This window comes from Oryctolagus cuniculus, chromosome 8 (assembly GCF_964237555.1).
Source record: "Oryctolagus cuniculus chromosome 8, mOryCun1.1, whole genome shotgun sequence".
NCBI lineage: Eukaryota > Metazoa > Chordata > Mammalia > Lagomorpha > Leporidae > Oryctolagus > Oryctolagus cuniculus.
The window spans coordinates 108,493,003-108,511,505 of NC_091439.1; the positions used below are offsets into that span (position 1 = coordinate 108,493,003).

The window sequence follows — 18,503 nt, forward strand, 5'->3', positions numbered from 1 at the left end:
CAGAGGACACAGGGGCCTGAAGGCAGTTACCGTTCACTGGGTACAGGATTTCTGTTTTGGATTAAGAGGTTTTGGAAACAGATAATGGTGATGGTTGTACAACACTATGAATCTAATGCCACTGAACTGTACATTTAAAAAAAAAGTAATTTAAAAACGTAAAATGGTAAATTTTATGTAGATTTTATAATTCTCTAAGTTTTCTCATTTGCCACAGCATTAGCAACTGCTGCAGTCCACTGTGCTCTATTTTTGTTTTGTTTTAGATTTATTTTATTTGACAGAGATGGGGGAGAGAGACAGAGATCTTCCACCACTGTTCACTTTCCAAAGGACAACAATATCCAGGGCTGGGTCAGGCTGAAGGCAGGAGCCAGGAACTCCACCTGGGCCTCCTATGTGGGTGGCAGGGGCCCAAGCATTTGGGCTACGGTGTGCTGCCTTCCCAGGTGCACTGGCAGGGTGCTGGGTGGGAAGGAGAACAGTCAGGTCACAAACTGATGCCCCGATATGGGGTGCCAGTGTCTCACGACTACGTGACACACTGCACAACCACCTCCCCGGCCAGTGCTTCTTAGAGTGTAGCTGGGATCCCGGGGAGTGCCAGGACCCTTCCAAGGCTCTGTAAGATCAAGCCTGTTTCCAAAAAACTGAGGAATCATTTACCTTTTCACCTTTATTTCCTAACAGCTGTTGAATTTACCAGAGGATCTGTGGTGCCAGGGCCAGGAGTATCTTCGATGCACAAGCCTGGGGGAGGGGCGCAGTTCTGGGATAACAAACCAGCTCTGTCATTGCATAGGAGCTGTCTTAGACAAGATGAAGCCAGTGCCACGGCTCACTAGGCTAATCCTCTGCCTGTGGTGCCGGCACCCGGGGTTCTAGTCCCAGTCGGGGCGCCAGATTCTGTCCCGGTTGCCCCTCTTCCAGGCCAGCTCTCTGCTGTGGCCAGGGAGTGCAGTGGAGGATGGCCCAAGTGCTTGGGCCCTGCACCCCATGGGAGACCAGGATAAGTACCTGGCTCCTGCCATCGGATCAGCGCGGTGCGCCGGCTGCAGCGCGCCGGCCACGGCAACCACTGGAGGGTGAACCAACGGCAAAAGGAAGACCTTTCTCTGTTTCTCTCACTGTCCACTCTGCTTGCCAAAAAAAAAAAAAAAAAAAAAAGATGGAAACACATGGGTGTGGCTATGCCCCAATTAAGTCTGAGTTACAAAAACAGGCAGAGGGGTTTGTCTGGCCTACTAGTTTTCCAAGCCTGGATCTAGCAGCAGCTATGAATCAGCACGAGAAAGTACGTGTTACACTGCTCTACCGCTGACCACACTCAAACTACAGCAGCAGCCTGGGAGTGCGAGGACACAGTGAGTGCAGCTGGCACTGACAAGTGGCCTCGCAGTGGAAACCACTGAAGTGTAGGCCCAGAAACACAGGGCATCCGCACGTGCTCGTGATGTGGATTCTGAGTCACCATGGAAATGCTAATTACCTGCTATCTACGGTACTTTTAAGGGAAAAAAAGCGTTCTTCAGAAGAGACTGACTTCACTACTTGTGTCCGTGAGCCTGCATTTTTCACAGACCCTACCTGGCAAACCCTGGTGTGAGTCTTCAGCCCATGTCCGACGAGTCAGCACTTTCCTCTGAGCCTCCCTCCACCACACGCGCCCTAACTCTTTACAACTCATTTGGCAAACTGTCCTGCCGCATTTACTAAAGCTCGGGCATATGCCAGTCCAGGGCCCCAGCGGCTTCACACCCAGCTGGTGCCTGGGGCCCTAAGGCACAGCGGCAGCCACTTCACAGAGCAAGGGTGAGCGTGCTGTGGCAGCTTCACAGGGGGCATCCGTTACGCAGCAACAAGACCGAACAGTTTGCGAGCACTCGCAACAGGATGCACGAACCTCGCAAAGGCCTGGGTGAGGAAAGAGGCCGGAACACACGATTCCATGTATCACCTATCCAAAGACAGGCAAAAAGAAGCTATGCTTTCAACAGCTGGCACAGTCCCTTTGAAAGCAGGGCTAATGAGCAGAGGGGAGTGGAGACGTGGGTGCATGCAACCCACATGTGTTCAGTTTGGAGGTGCCCTGAGCGTGGCACACTTTACTCCTGGCTTTCAGTATCATCACCCTGGTCCCGACCTGATTATACTGTTCATTTCACATCACTTACAGGAAATTCAAACACAGCTGTGAAGTGAACCCACTAGGAAGTTCCTTCATCCGGCCTCTCCCATGTTCCCAGCCTAGAGACGGCAGGATCTTCAAAGGCTCCCCTTGCTTGCAAAATCAGTCAACAACCGATAATGTAGCCTCACGCAGGTATTCCATACACCCCAGTCCACCTTCCAAACCCTCCTGCCTCATCGTCCCAGCCACATCCTGCCATTCCTGCTAGACTGAGTCTCCAGTGCCACACGCATTCCTGCCGCTATGCCTCTTGTCTACATTTTCCCTCTTATTTGCTTGAACTTGGTGCTTCATCAATTACTGCCCTGTGGTATCTCATTCAGTCGTACAATGTTCTACTGTGGATGCCGTCTCTAATTTGGGTATACTTTACATACAGTAAAATGCACGGCCTGCAAATGTTCAGTTTACTCAGTTTTTACAGCTGTGCACGCTCACATCACCAGCACTGCCAGGACTCCAGACCTACCCACTGTTCCAGAACACTCCTTGGAACAGCCTTCCAGGCAAGCTCGCCTCTCCCAACAGAAAACTGCTCCAAACCCTACCACCACAGGTTAGTTTTGCCCGTTGCTAGCGTTACACACATACCTTTCTGACAATTATACACTGATCTGTTCAGGAGTCGGTGAAGGAGACCTCAGAGTAGAACTAAGGGGTGGAGTAGGAAGCCCGTGTCGACGCATCTCTTGGATCGCTCGTTCTCTGTTGGTAAAGATCAAAGGAGATTACACGCAAGCACCAGGAAACTGTAAACTGTGGTGTCCACATATCTGGTGCTCCTGGAGTTAGTCGTTAATTAATTTCTACATTTATTCCCACTACATTTAAATCTTACGTCTTTGTATGATTTTCAAATAGCAGCTAAGAGACTACAATTCAAAGAGTATGAATTACAAGAGATCGTTCAAAACAATCGTGCTTTAATAAACTGTGTAGGAACAGATCACCATTAAAATACTGTATTAGAAACAAAATGCTCAGATCGTATTTGGTCAAAGAGTAGGATGATAAGCGCAACAGACATGCAGTTCACAACTGGCTCTTAAGTGGTGACCATGGAAGGCAGAACTTACAGAGCATTTTAGTTTTCTTCCTCATACTTCACAATTTTTTAAAAATCACAACAAATAGGCCGGCACCATGGCTCTCTTGGCTGGTCCTTCACCTGTGGTGCCGGACCCCAGGTTCTAGTCCCGGTTGGGGTACTGGGTTCTAGTCCCGGTTGCTCCTCTTCCAGTCCAGCTGTGACCTGTGAGGGCAGTGGAGGATGGCCCAAGTGCTTGGGCCCTGCACCCGCATGGGGAGACTGGGAGGAGGCACCTGGCTCCTGGCTTCAGATCGGTGAAGCGCCGGCAGTGGCGGCCACTGGGAAAGTGAACCAACAGAAGGAAGACCTTTCTCTCTGTCTCTCTATAACTCTATCTCTGTCTCTCTCTGTCTAACTGCCTGTCAAAAAAAAAAAAAAAATCACAACAAATCAGTTTAACGTATTCTTAAAAATTAAATTCAAGGCCGGCGCCGCGGCTCACTAGGCTAATCCTCCGCCTAGCGGCGCCGGCACACCGGGTTCTAGTCCCAGTTGGGGAGCCTGATTCTGTCCCGGTTGCCCCTCTTCCAGGCCAGCCCTCTGCTGTGGCCCGGGAGTGCAGTGGAGGATGGCCCAAGTGCTTGGGCCCTGCACCCCATGGGAGACCAGGAGAAGTACCTGGCTCCTGGTTCCTACCATCGGATCAGTGCAGTGCGCCGGCTGCAGCGCGCCGGCCGCGGCGGCCATTGGAGGGTGAACCAACGGCAAAGGAAGACCTTTCTCTCTGTCTCTCTCTCTCACTGTCCACTCTGCCTGTCAAAAAAATAAAAAAAATTAAATTCAAAAGTTGACAGTTGCCACAGCAGTTACAATGCCATTAGGCATGCCCACATCCCACATCTGAGTGCCAGTTTGAGTCCTGGCTACTTTGCTTTGAATCTGGCTTCCTGCTAACACACTGCTGGGAGGCAGCAGGCGATGGCTCAAGTGCTTAGGTGCCTACCACCCACGTGGGACACCTAGATGGGGTTCCTGTCTCCTGGCTTTGGCCTTGCCCAGCCCTGGCTGCTGTGGGCACTGGGAGCAATCCAGTGGGTGGAAGATTTCTGTGTGCTTATCTTGAAAATAAATAAAAACACTGACTGCCTATGTGTTAGCAGGCATCACGTGATCTTTCCACGTGCTCTGATGCTGCTAGCCGTTCTTGGCTGTCCTGGCACCTCTGTCACCTGCTTCTCTTTCTACCCAGAGACGACTGCCTCGCTCTTCCACCGGACCCTTCCCGTCCGGCTCGGGCTCAGGCAGGTGTTCCTCCCCTTTGCTTTTATACGACATGACTCTGCAAATCTCCACCTTCAGTTCCGTCCGGCGCTCCAGGCCCCACGGAAGTCTCCGCTGGACAATCCACAGGTACCCCACACACCCTCCCATGACCTCTCCTGACGCCAGGCTATGGGCAGGTTCTGTCCTACACCCGCTCCACCGTCATGACACACACCGTCTCTGTGAGTCTACATACGTGTGTCTTCCTCATTGACCAGCTACCCACCTGAGTACTTTCTTCCAATGCTGTTCTTTGTGTGGGCATAGAGCCTGGCTTATCATGGAAACAGCAATACTTGGTCTCTGGTGTGGAGACACATCCCATACGACAAGCTCTTTCTACCTCCCTCTGAGCTGAGTCCGCACAGACTGAACCACCTCAAGGGGTACGGCTTGCCTGTCGGGTGTTCCGCCCAGCAGAACACGCGTATGTGGCCACTTCCTCCTGATCTTGTGCAGCCTTCGCCCCACAATGCAGACAGCCACTTAGACGGCTGCACCCGGGAATGGTGCACTGTTTGCACCACACGGACTCCTCACTCGGGCTCTCGGCCCAGGCTGCTCTCCCGAGGGCGCTCTCCAGCTGCGCGGCTCCGTCCTCGGCCCCTTCCCATGTCTTCGTGCACATCAGTCCAGTCCTCGCTTCCTTCTTCCTCAAAAGTTCCCAATGTCACAGCGGAACAATCCTCCTTCTCCGTAACAGGCTGCCGCACCAAGCACAGCAGCTACACTGCTGTCTCCTCTGCGGGCTACTCAGGCTCGGGCCTAGGCTTTTCTGCCATCAGTTCTTCAACATCCAGGGTTTCTACCTAGTTTCGTGTTTCTCAACTTTTTTTTATAACTATTGTCCAAAGGAGCTAAGCTTTTCCTCTGCACCCCAGGAAACTGCAATGCACAGATATGCTGTTGTGTCATGTGGCCTCTGGGGGCCCAGCAACCACTGTAATGTATGACTCTGCCTCTCGACTCCACCTCTAGGAACCAGCTTCTGTGTCTATGAGAATGCTCGGCCGAGCAGGATAGCAAAGAACAAGAAGACATGATCACGTGGCTCAAGCTTCTTTGAAGGGGCAAGATCAAAGGAGAACTAAGGCGGGGGCTATAACTGGGCTATAGAGTTTGGTGTAGGACCCCTGAATTACATAGAATTTAAATGATCATTAAGAACTAGAAATCATTATGTATGTACATGCGATTAACACAGAGGACAGAACAACTGTAAGAAATCAATAACACTTTTTATATCATTCCCACACTCAAACTTCATCTCTGAAATCATAAATATTCCTTAAAAGATTTATTTATTTAAGGGTGGGGAGAGACAGAGAAAAATCAATCTTCCATCTGCTGTTCACTCCCCAAATGGCCACAACAGCCAGGGCTGGGCCAGGCTGAAGCCAGGAGCCAGGAACTCCACCCTGCTCTCCCACATGGATGACAGGGGCTCAAGCACTTGGGTCATCTTCCACTGCCTTCCCAGGTGCATTGGGAAGGAGTTCGATCAGAAACAGAGCAGCTGGGACTCAAACCAGCACTCCAATATAGTATGCTGGTCCGACATGTGGTAGCCTAACCTGCTGCGCCATGCTGGCCCCTGAAATCATAAATATTCATTTCATAGCAATTTCCCTTTTTATTTCAAATAGCACATCACTCAAACGTTTTGATGTAAATGGATACAAATAAGAGAGTTCAAAAACTGACCTAGTAAGCAATTTGACCATTATTTGAAAATGAAATCTCAGGCATGCTGATGTGTATGTACGGTATGGTGAGAAAATGTATAAAAGAAAAGTACCTGGGTAACTGAATTTCAAATTAGACTTTGATTCTAATTCTCAAAACAGATCTCATACCTGTCTGAAGCACTTAGGAATTAAGGTGCTCAACATGAAGCAAATGGACTGAAATATGAGAGAGAGAGAGAGAGAGAGAGAGAGAGAGGGAGGGAGGGAGGGAGGGAGGGAGGGAGAGGGAGGAAGAGAGAATATTCCTAACTGATGGAATCCACTGCAGGCGCTAAGAGCAAGGCTCCACACTCCGACAGGCCTGCCCCATGCTCCTCTTAGCTCCACCATTTCCCACGTGTGTGACCTCAGCTTCCTCTAATTCGGGCAGTCAATGCCCCTAAAATAACGCCCCAGTTGGAAGCATTTAGACATTCCTTGCTGCCTTATTTCCTGCAGAGATGCTATCTTCCACAGTACTCGCTGCCCTTCTAGGAATAACTACCAAGGGAATTCACTTTACACATCCACATCCATGCTGAGAGAAGCCTGCATTTACAGGCCATATTAAGTCCCCTTTGGAACAGGACAGGATGCTCGCGAAGACGCTGGACAATGCTTCCTTTCTTTTCGTACCGTTCGTATTTTTCCGCTGCAATCTGCCTCTTCAGAGCGTCGTGATCTGTCTGCAATTCTGCCACCTTAGCTCGAAGCATGGTGTTCTCTCGGCTTTGACTAGTTCTTAAAAACAAACATAAAACTTAAAGGAACAAGAAATGAACTTTGCTTGTTAAGGTCAAGTATTATGAATTTTGTAACGAATAAATACAAGTGGAGATGACGCTTAAGAAAGACCAGGCTTGGCTGGTGCCGCAGCTCAATAGGCTAATCCTCCACCTTGCAGTGCCGGCACACCGGGTTCTAATCCCGGTCGGGGCACCGGATTCTGTCCCGGTTGCCCCTCTTCCAGGCCAGCTCTCTGCTGTGGCCAGGGAAGTGCAGTGGAGGATGGCCCAAGTGCTTGGGCTCTGCACCCCATGGGAGACCAGGAGAAGCACCTGGCTCCTGCCATCAGATCAGCATGGTGCGCTGGCCGCAGCGTGCCAGCCGTGGCAGCCATAGGAGGGTGAACCAACAGCAAAGGAAGACCTTTCTCTCTGTCTCTCTCTAACTCTGTCAAAAAGAAAAAAAAAAAAAAGAAAAGAAAAAAAGCTTGTTGTTCCACTCATACTATCTACCCTAGGAGTCCTCCCCTCCTCTCTCACGGCAACTATGACCCCGCCTCTCCATTCTAAAAAGACACCATCACCAGTCTCCCCAGAGGCACTCAGTACACGTCTGAGGGTCCAGTCTCAGCCTCTTCTCAGTCCTCTTCCTAACAGTGGCAGAAGACCCAGGTTCCTGCTCCCACCCTGAAGTGCTTTCTCCCTCCCTGACCCCTCGGTTCCTACTCTGATTCAAGTTTATCCTTGAAAATCGCTCTTCCCATTTGTCCCACGGCAGCACCTCCATGGCAGATGCAGCCAACACCTCTGAGCCAGCCCTTCCAAGCTGTTCCATGTGTTTCCCAAAGGAGCAGGTGCACTAAGTCAGACGTGGTGGCTGTGGCTGGGTGCCCTCCACCCCAAACTGGAAAATTACTTTGGACAAGCTGGGTCCCTTGCACAGGTGGATTTACAAACAACACTTACAATTTGCTCTCCGAAAGGGTCAACTTCTCTTTGAGAAGCTGAATCTCGGTATCCTTCTCGTGACAGGTTAAATGAGAGTGAAATTCCTTATCTCTGTTCGAAGCCAACAATGCTTCAAGGTTTTTAATTGTGTGTCTTTCATTTAACAGCTGTTTTTTTAACATCTCAGACTCTGATTTTACATTTTCTAATTCTGCCACAGCCTACAGGAAAAACAAAGTAAGATTACTTCAGTGCAATTTTCCAATTATTCTGAAAAATTATTTATGTGATAACACAGCCCTGCAGAGGAGTATTCACCCATCAGTTGTTTCACCATGGGCATTGGTGAGAGACTCTGACCATATCTAAGAGAAACACCTCATCTCCAAACAATTTTTGCTGTTTTACTATGAGCTAATTTGATTATAAGACCTACCATAACCCTCAAAGAGTTGACACTCATGTTATCTTGTCAAGAAAGGCTCTCTCACAGAAAATCCTAACTGTGACAACTCTGTCTGGTCTATTAAATGTGCTCACTCCGGCTACCTATCAAGCCAGCGCCGTAGCTACTCAGTACCTGAACATTTTCATCAGATGAGTGAAAACTGAAAACAATAATTTTTGAAAACACGCTAGATAGTCTAAAGGAATGACTCAATTTGGGAACAGGAAGTTTTGGCTTTGTGGATTTATTAAATTCAGCAAGATTTAAATGCCTTTAGATTTTTATCAGGAAAAATCTGCACTTGGGAACATTAGACTGTTCAATCCTTCATGCAAGTCTTCCTTTCAAATAGATGCATAAATATGCTCCGAATCCACAATGGGAACACACACTCCTGAGGAAGACACTTGGTGCAATGGTTAGCCACAGCTCAGGACGCTGGCATCCCATGTCAGAGTGCCTGCTCTGAGTGCCGGCCTGCTTCCAAACCAGCTTCCTGCTAACATACACCCGGGAAGGCAGCAGATGATGACTTAAAAGTACATGAGTTCCCGGGGGGGTGCTGTGGCGCAGCAGGTTAATGCCCAGGCCTTAAGTGCCGGCATCCCATATGGGCGCTGGTTTGAGTCCTGGCTGCTCCACTTCTGATCCAGCTCTCTGCTATGGCCTGGGAAAGCAGTAGAAGATGGCCCAGGTGCTTGGGCCTCTGCTCCCATATGGGAGACCCAGAAGAGGCTCCTGGCTCCTGGCTTTGGATTGGCGCAAGTCTGGCCGTTATGGCCAATTGGGGAGTGAATCATTGGATGCAAGACCCCCCCCCCCCCCCTTCTCCTCTGACTTTCAAATAAAAACAAAATAGTACATGGGTCCCTAGTACCCAGATGGATAACCTCCTAGATTGAGCTCCTGACTCCTGACTCTGGCCTGGTCGAAACTTGGTTGTTGTAGGCACTTGGGGAGTGAGCTAATGGAGCTGCTAGTGAGCTAGTCTCTATCTCTTTCTTTCTTTCTTTAAAATAAAATGAAAATTCAACATTTTTTAAAAAGAAAATTTATAATCTCCTAAATACTCATTTATTTCAAAACAGAGAACACCTAATTTCATTATGATGTTTGCCACAAAAATCCTGACAAAGAATCTAGTAGTCAAATCTAATTGTCAAAATCTTATAGACAAAAAGTAAATTATTTGGAGCTGGTGTTGTGGCACAGCAGGTAAAGCCTCCTCCTGTGATGCTGGCATCCCATATTGGTGTCAGTTTGTGTCCTGGCTTCTCCACTTCTAATCCAGCTCCCTGCTAACAGCCTGGGAAAAGCAGCAAAAGATGGCCCAAGTGCTCAGGCCCCTGCCACCCACGAGGGAGACCTGAATAAAGCTCCTGGCTTTGGCCTGGCCCGGAGCTGGCTGTTGTGGCCATCTCGGGAGTGAACCAGCAGATGTGGAAGATCTCTGTCTTTCTCATTAACTCTTTCAAAATAAATATGCAACTCTTAAAAAAAAAAAAAGAGTAAAAGTAAACTATTCTAGGGGTAAGCATTTGGCCTAAAGAACTATTGTCCCTTTTCAGAGTGCCTGGGTTCAAGCCTCAGCTCCGCTCCTGATTCTAACTTCCTGCTGCTATGCCCCCTTGGCAGCAGCAGGCGACGGCTCCAGGAGCTGGGTACCTGACACCCATGTGGGAGAGGTCCCAGTTCTTGGTTTCTGCTTGACCCAGCTCTGGCTACTGCGGTATTTTGCAGATGGGCTGGTGGATGGGAGGGAGCTCCCTTTCTCGGTCTCTCTAAAGCAACTTCTTCAAACGGACACAAGAATATGGGCAGTGAATGGTAAAGGGAAACACTCAGAGCAAGGCTCAAGAAAAAGAGATGCGAGACAATTTCTCTTTAGCACTTACCCTCTCAAACTCAAGGTTTTTGGAATTCAATTGTTGGGTCGTAACATCTTTGCCTGAATCTAACTTAATGCAAAGCTCTCTCAGAGACGACAAATCACTCAACGCTGCTGCTTTCTCGTTTTCCCGAAGTCTCAGTTCTTCTTCTAATCTAGACATGGCCTTTGCCATGGATGAGATTTGGGATTCATATGCATGATGTGCATTTATGTGCTGAAGGAAGAAACATCACAAAGTTAGACGCAAACCAATCATTTTAGGGCTTGAATCTGTACAGTCACAACCTTAGAATATATATGAATTTTTGCATTTTCAAAAATACCTCAGGAAGTTGCTTATTTACAGCTGGCTTATTTAATGCTTAACAAAAAGAACTGTGTGTAATTATTAATCATGGCAACTAAGTACCTCATGTATACAACTGCAAGGTGCAGAGGTGATAATTACTGTGTCAGGGTGCTGTGAGGAGATTTTTTGAAGTTACATTTAATTTTTCCTTTCTAAGTTTCCTGCAGGGAGCAGGCACTTGGCCTAGCAGTTAAGACACTGACCAGGATGCCTGTGTCTTGTGTCAGGAGCCTGGACTGGATTCCCAGCTCGAGGTCCTGATTCCAGCTTCCTGCTAGTGGAAGGCAGGAAGAAGGGATAGGAGGCAGCGTGGCAGCTCAAGCAACTGGGCTCCTGCCATCCACACGGGGGACCTAGTCTGGTTTCTAGCTCCTGGCTTTGGGCTCCCAATCTCTGCTGCTGTGGGCCTGAACCCTGGGAACTCTTTTGTGTCTCTGTTTCTCAGCTCCTGGCTCTCAACTAAACAAATAAATTAATATATTTTAAAAATTCTGTTATCTTGCCATTTCAACAAAAAGTAACATATATGTTTTATTGCTCTCCAACCAGCTGTCTTTAAATTCACAATTTCAAAAATGAGGTTTAGTTTAAAATTAAATATCTGAAGTAATATATAAATTTAATAATAAAATCTGTATGATAATAATAACCTTAAGTTAGCAAGGAGCTGGACGAGAAGTGGCGCAGCCAGGACTCAAAAACCAGTGCATATATGGGATGCTAGCTTTGCATGCCCCACTAGCACCAGTTTCAATATCCAAAAGTTGGAAACAAACCAAAAAGATGAATGGACTAGGGCCAGTGATGTGGTGCAGTGGATTTAAGCAGCCACATGTGACACTCGCATCCCATACGGGAGGTGGTTCAAGGTCTGGCTGCTCCACTTCCAGTCTGGCTCCCTGTTAATGTGCCCGGAAGGTAGCAGAAGATGGCCCAACTACTGGGGCTCCTACCACTCATGTGGAAGATCCAAACTGAGTTCCAGGCTCCTAGCTCAGCCCTGACTGCCATTTGGAGAATGAACCATAAGATGAAGATCTCTGTATCTCCCCATCTTTTCCCCTCTCTGTAACTCTGCCTTTCAAATAAAGAACTCAATCTTTTTTAAAAAATTAATGGATAAACAAAATGTGGCATACACATACAATATAATATCATTCAGCCTTGAAAAAGGAATGGAATTCTGACACATGCTACAACATGAATGAACCTTGAAGTGAACCTTAAGATTCAGTGAAATAAGCCAGTTACACAGGTCAAATACTGTGTGATTCCAATCATACAAGGGACCCACAGAGTGGTCAAACTCATAGAGCCCAGAAGTGGAATGGTCGTTGCCAGGGGTCAGGGTGGGGACAACAAAGAACTGTTGCTTCCTAAGTACACTTTTAGTGGGGGAAGCTACACAGTACTGAAGACAGATAATGACAGTTGCACAACACTGTGAATGTACTTCATGCCTGAAAACTGTACACATTAAAATGGCACATTTGATGCTACGCATATTTTACTACAGTACAAAAAGTAATGGGGCTCCTAAGCTAATTGTTAGAATCAATGACAAAAAATTACTACTGTATTTACCAATGCCTACAACCTCCCTGCAGTGAAAGATCTCTGAACGTCTTCCATCTTACCAAATAATGTCTTTACAGTACAAGTGAATGGATTACCTCCTGGATTTCTTTTTCTAGAAGTTCCACTCTTTCTCGAAGGTGTCTCCTCTCTGTGTCAATAGAAAGAAGCTCCAGCCGGACTGAACTGCTCACCCCCTCAGCCTGGTGGGCTTTGACTTCCCAGTCTTCAGCACGGTTGTGAAGCATCTGGAATTTGTCTAACAAATCTTGATTTTCCTTTTCCTGGTTCAAACATAAATTGCTCGTAAGTTAGAAAGTTGCTGGAACACCACATCATGCACACACCCACTGACACTCTACTTTCTATTAGAAAACAGCAGGTGTGTGCACAGGTGCGATACTAATATCCCTGGGGAAATCCAAAAAATTACTTAGCAGTGGAGAAGGGATAGACAAACATGAAAATGTTCTTAAGAATGGGTCATAAATCTAGCCTAACAATGTTTTTACCTTAGAAGCCATTAAGGTCTCCCATCGTGATACTTCAGTTATATAACTATGAACTCGATTTTTCATTTCTTCTTTTTCTTGTACTGATGCTTCTAATTCCAGTGAGATTTCCTATAAACCAGAAATTAAAGACAAATCTAAAACGACCACAGCACCAACTGAGTTGTTTCTATTCAAACAGCCTCTTTAGAATTAGAGACTGAGAGTATAGTTGTCTTCTTAGAACTGTACCTATGAAATACATGAAATCTGTTCTCTTTGCAGTAATAAAAATTTATAAACTCTTTGAAATTATCTGAAGGATATTATAAACTTTGATCTAAAAAAATAAAGTAGGAAGAAAGGGAAACTGTTCCTACATGTTACCTTTACATAATTTTCCTGGCTGATATTGACTTTTTAAAAAAAAATTTTTTTTTTTTTTTAATTTGAGAGACAGAGATAGAAGGAAAGGTAGACAGAGAGAGAGAGAGAGAGAGAAAGAGAGAGAGAGGTCTTCCATCTGCTGGTTCACTCTCCAGATGGCAACAACAACTGGAGCTGCACTGATCCAAAGCCAGGAGCCAGGAGCTTCTTCCAGGTTTCCCGCATGGGTACAGTGGCCCAAGGACTTGGGCCATCCTCTACTGCCTTCCTAGGCCAAAGCCGAAAGCTGGATCGGAAGCAGAGCATCCGAGACTTGAACTGGAGCCCATATGGGATGCCAGCACTGCAGGCAGTGGCTTTACCCGCTATGCCACAGCGCCGGCCTCAACATCATACTCCTTATACTCCTTAAATAATTATTTATGTGGCCTAAATATTAAACCATTAAGTTTGAGAAAAAACCATTCAGAATTTGAATATTTAGCAAACAATGACTAGGTACTATAATACTGTTGAAGTCCACACATTGATTTCACACCTGGTTTTCTCTTGCCATTGTAGCCAGATCATCTTGTAATCTTCTGTTCTCCTTAAAAGCCATGTCTCTAGATCTTCCAACTTCATCGAGTTCCTTGTGAGCCGCATCCAGCTGGCGCCGGAGGCTGCTCACCTCCCGGTCTCGATTACTCAGGGTTTCCTTTAGCTGGCTGTTGAATGAGTCAAGTGGAAACAATAAAGAAAGGTTTTTGGAAAGCTGTGGTTCATTAACAGAAAATTGTTTTAATCTGCTTTGAGTATACTAAGAATACAAGAAATCAGATCCACTGCACTGATACTGATTAGCTAGGTAAAGCAGATATTTTAAGCTCTATCAATCTTACATGAATGCAGTCATAAAATAAATGTATTATTCCAAAAACTTAAAAATCATAGGAAACTTCCAAGTGTAAGAATAAACCACATAGGGGCCAGCACCATGGCACAGAGGGTTAAGCTACCACCAGCGATCCTGGCATTCCATATGGGTGTTTGAGTCCCAGCTGCTCCACTTCTGATCCAGCTCCCTGCTACTGCACCTGGGGAAAGCAGCAGAGCATGGCCCAGTGCACCCACATGGGAGGCCTGGAAGGAGTTCCAGGCTCGCCTGGCATAGACCTGGCCTTTGCAGCCATTTCTGGAGTGAACCAGAGGATGGAAGATCCCGATTCTCCTCTCCCCCTTTCTCTCTGTCTCTATCTCTCCCTCTCTCTCTCAAATTCTGAGGCCTTTCAAATCTTTTTTTTTTTTTTTTTTTCCAGAGAAAGAGTGAACAAGCCAAATATTGGCAAATACTTCATAAATGTTTACCTCTCCACTGACATTTCTCCTAGCGACCTACAGTCTTTCTGGACAGACACAGAGCAGACACAAGAAATAAACTATTCTAACAGGGTTCATGACAGGGTTGGATGGAGCACAACTCAAGACTGGCTGCTAACGTCATCCGAGCTTTAACCATTAGGGTCTGAACAGGGTAATTACATACAAACGAAGAGCAGGCAGGCAGGCAGGCAGGCAGGCAGGCAGGCAAGAGAGCTAGTAAGGCCTGAGTGTCAGATGTGGGGGAAGGAGGAAGGAGAAAGGTAAAGAGGGGAACTTATTTCAAGCAAGAGACTTGAGAAAATGATGCTGCCATTGGCAATGACGGAAAACTTGAGAAAACAATTCTCTCATTGCTGGATCTAAATAAATAAAGCCATAGTCACTGAAAATTTTAAAAAAACTGAGACTCCATCTCACTACTTACTTACTTCATAGATTTATCAAACTCTGAGACAGTTATCTTCATCTGAGCAATAGTTTTTTCCTATAGAAATTATAAAGATATATGAGATTCTAAACCATCCATATAAAAATGTCATCAAGTTTATGAATTTTGTCACATTTATACGGTTCAAACATACAATTCAATTATACAAATCAGGCATAGAAAGCAAGCTCCAGGTAAACATGTTTCCACATGCCAAGTACTTCACATATAGGCATGTTTCCATGTTTCCACTCACCCTAAAAACTAGCATGATTTCCTTAAGTTTAATAAAATCTGACAAAATCACATTCTGGAAATAGAGAAAAATCACATTTTGCAGGTTCAAAGAATTGGGATAAAATGAGATTTACTGGAGGATGTGGCTCTGTGTCTTGGGAACTTGAGCATGGATGATAAGCACTGCCCAGATGAAACAGAACCAAGTAACCTTTCCTGTCAGGTGCTGGAAAGTCATACGGAACAGTCACCTACTTTACTAGCGAGGTTTTCTTGCAAGTTTGCAATCTTTTCTGTCTTCTCGTCTACAGTCTCCTGAAGAAAGTCCTTTTCTTTATCAATGACACCAATGGTCTTTTTCATTACATGGACCTCCTCATCCTGTGAAGTCATCTTAAGGTTTAATTTATCTGTAAACGAAAACAAACATTTGTCAGACAAAATAAATCCGGATGAGCAGAAATGGAATTTAACAGCACTTACCTATTTGCTCCTCCAGTATTTTAATTTGTGCTTGGGCTGAATCAAGTTCACCTCTTTTCACGGAGAGTCGGTGCTGATAGTCATCAAGTGACCGCTCTAGCTGCTCATTTACTATCCTAAAGAATCAGTGGACAAAAACAAATGGTATTCTTTATCTCTCACAGAAATAATTCTTTTAAATGAGAGGACTTAAAAAGTATATTGGTTTCTTATTTTTAAAGTTTCGTTTCTTTTTTATTTTAAAGCTCTTCCAGTATAATCAATGGCATTATATTACATATTATAATTTCTTGCTCTCCACCATTCTTCTCCAAAATGGTTCCATTTTCCTAAAAATAATATGGTATAAAAATCAAATTAATTGTGTACTCTCTTCTAGGGGCTTCTTGGTAGTTTTACACTCTTCTCGGTTTCCTAATGGCAACCTCCTTTCCCTCAAATACTATTTCCAACAGCAGAGGCCAAGGAAAGTCCTGTTCTTTCAGGATGGCCCGGTGCATGGAAGGACTGTCTGTAAAGCCTGGCCATCCTGACCTGTGAGCCTCCCGTCTGCGTCTCACTCTGACTTCCTGGGTGAGTGGTCAACGAGAAGCCACAGTAAGCAGGGAAAGCATGCACTGGCTGGAGTGCAGCAGGGATTTAACAGGGAAGTCTCTTTGCGAAGCACAAGAAACCTGGCTGCACAGTGGCCGAGGGGTGGGCTATACACACTTCTCAGAGGAATCTGTTAGCAACCAGTAAGGTGGTTTTGGGAAGCACTGTGCCTGGAGGCTGCAACAGCATCCATCAGCTCTCCGGGAGTGGATTCCTGTCTTCAGAATGCTTTTAGCCCTGACCTAGGAGTTCTTAACCCAACCTTCCTGGAAAGATGAGGCTGTCAAGAGAGAGAGAGAGAGAGAGAGAGAGAGAGAGAGAGAGAGAGAGAGGCAGGCACAACTAAACCATGTCAGAAAGACAGCATAATCATTACAGCAATTTTCCTCTACAATATTATGTGAGGTGCAGGTGACTGCACTCGACACGTAAGTGGCTCCTCAAAGCTAGAGCTGCTACTCTGTGAGCTGTAACAGACTGCTATTGTATAGACATTAGCTCACTTATGCCCAGAACAGGCCATAATCAGGAACCATTACCCCAATTTGACAGAAACAAGTAATGTGACCAAGATCACAAAGTTAGCAAAGGTAAAGAAAACAGGCAAATGTATAAAGGGAACCAATATCTCTGATGTGGAAGAGAAAATGTCGGGAAGCTACACGGAACCCTAAGATGGAATGGCTCTGAGCCCTGACACTGGGGGCTGGCCCTGCTTGACATTCTAGTAGAAATGAGAAGACCTCTTGACACCTAACTTCCTAAGCAGGGTGACTGCCTAATAAAAGTGGGGCTGATAAAGGGAAGCAGGATAACACCTTGATTGACATGATACTTCAGAAAGTTCATGGAAAATGGAATTAAAAGTTAAATTTATTTTAATGCTGATTTTTTTTTGAAATTTGCTATAATTTGAATATGATTTGGCTCCTAATGCAGAAATTTAATCCACAAAGTCATAAGTTAAAAGTATTTGGAGGGTGGAGACAGAGGTGAGCCTCGGGAGGTCCTTAGGTCATGGGGCATGCCCTGGGAAGGTCATTCTTGTCAGAGGGTTGATCAGACAAGCCCGAGTCACACCCAGTCGAGCTGTCCGCTTCCTGGCTCCCCATGTAATGCTTCCACGTGCCCTACAGCGTCACCAGATGGCTGAGCCAACGGGGCCCACCCAATGTGCGACTATGAACCTCCAAAACTCGGGGCCAAAACAAATCTCCTGTACAAGAGGCTTCTCACAGGCATTTTTTATAGTGACGAACAGTTGACAAATATAAAATTTATGCATAGTTTTTTTCATAATATGCTTTTTCCATGCGTTTTCTGAAGACCTCTCAAACATACAAAAGAATCTCTTGGGTGAGTCCTAAAAATCGCTTTGCCTTTTTATAATCTACGGGAAGGGGACATTGGATCAGACCCTGGAAGTAACTCTGGTGACTCAAGGACTGCTACTAAGATAAATGCCAACCCACCGAAAGAAGTAAGCTTCAAGGCTCATGGGGCAGAAGAGCTGAGTGCCTGCTCTGCTACTTATGAATCATGGTGTTTGGAAAAGAAATTTTGAGAACTAAGTAGTTAGAAAAAAAAAGGGGGGGGGGCCGTTTTCTTAGCTTCAGAGTTGCTCTACCCATAGCAAAGAAATGACGGCTTCCCCCAGAGAACGAAGTAGTGAAGTGAAACGAGGGTCTGTGCTCTTCACTTAGACACTGTGCTTGGGAGCTTTAACTCTGACCCAACTTGCTCAGCTGCGCATTACCTCACACGGAGCGACGCATGCTCTCATTTTAGTGGACAAAAGTAATTATTTCCCTTCATGGTAGGAGCATATTTTATATAAAGATAGCATTTTAAAGGTCCTTTATTCATAAGAAGTATCTAAGTTCTAAGGCAGTGCTGACGTTCCATTTAAGAGAGGTAGGGCTGGAATTTTAGGGGGTTACTGGAAAAAAGAAACTGATGTGGCATGCCTGTCTTTAAATTTCTAAGAGAGTCTATGGTTATGGCTCACCACCAATGGGAAGAGAAGAAATTAGGATTTCTTTTTCTATTTTAAATTTAGGTTTCTGCAAGGCGATGACGACTTATTGTAACTGGCAGCCCTAGTTCCCTTGGTCTTTTCTATCCCAGCGCCATGAATACCTTAGTTACTCTGTCAGTGCTCTGGCTCCTCTTCCTGTCTTAGTCAAAGAACAAATATTAGGAATTTTAGGAATGCCTCCAAGATAGTCTTTAGGTGTCCTGGCTAATCAGAAATGGTTCTAAATTGCCTTGCCAAATAAGTATGTCTCAAGGGAGACAAGTTGCAATTGGTTTTC

General features: G+C 45.8%; 1 protein-coding gene across 8 annotated transcripts in view; it reads right to left on the bottom strand.

The window, feature by feature from the left end:
• CEP135 (centrosomal protein 135) overlaps window positions 1–18,503 on the bottom strand; it is a 79,798-nt gene that overhangs the window by 2,933 nt on the left and 58,362 nt on the right. For 5 of the 8 annotated variants that reach the window (XM_070048089.1, XM_070048091.1, XM_070048090.1 and 2 more), the window contains 9 exons: window positions 15,595–15,710; window positions 15,367–15,521; window positions 14,876–14,931; window positions 13,624–13,792; window positions 12,720–12,830; window positions 12,306–12,491; window positions 10,288–10,497; window positions 7,963–8,165; window positions 6,158–7,012 (listed from right to left, as the gene is read on the bottom strand). In XM_070048089.1, coding sequence (XP_069904190.1) covers window positions 6,763–7,012; window positions 7,963–8,165; window positions 10,288–10,497; window positions 12,306–12,491; window positions 12,720–12,830; window positions 13,624–13,792; window positions 14,876–14,931; window positions 15,367–15,521; window positions 15,595–15,710 — 1,456 coding nt within the window. In that variant the 3' untranslated portion in view covers window positions 6,158–6,762. Of the gene's footprint in view, window positions 1–2,782; window positions 2,897–3,917; window positions 4,035–6,157; window positions 7,013–7,962; window positions 8,166–10,287; window positions 10,498–12,305; window positions 12,492–12,719; window positions 12,831–13,623; window positions 13,793–14,875; window positions 14,932–15,366; window positions 15,522–15,594; window positions 15,711–18,503 lie in introns of those variants that run through there. The other 3 variants (XR_011378472.1, XM_051820255.2, XM_070048092.1) reach the window with 3 other exon arrangements.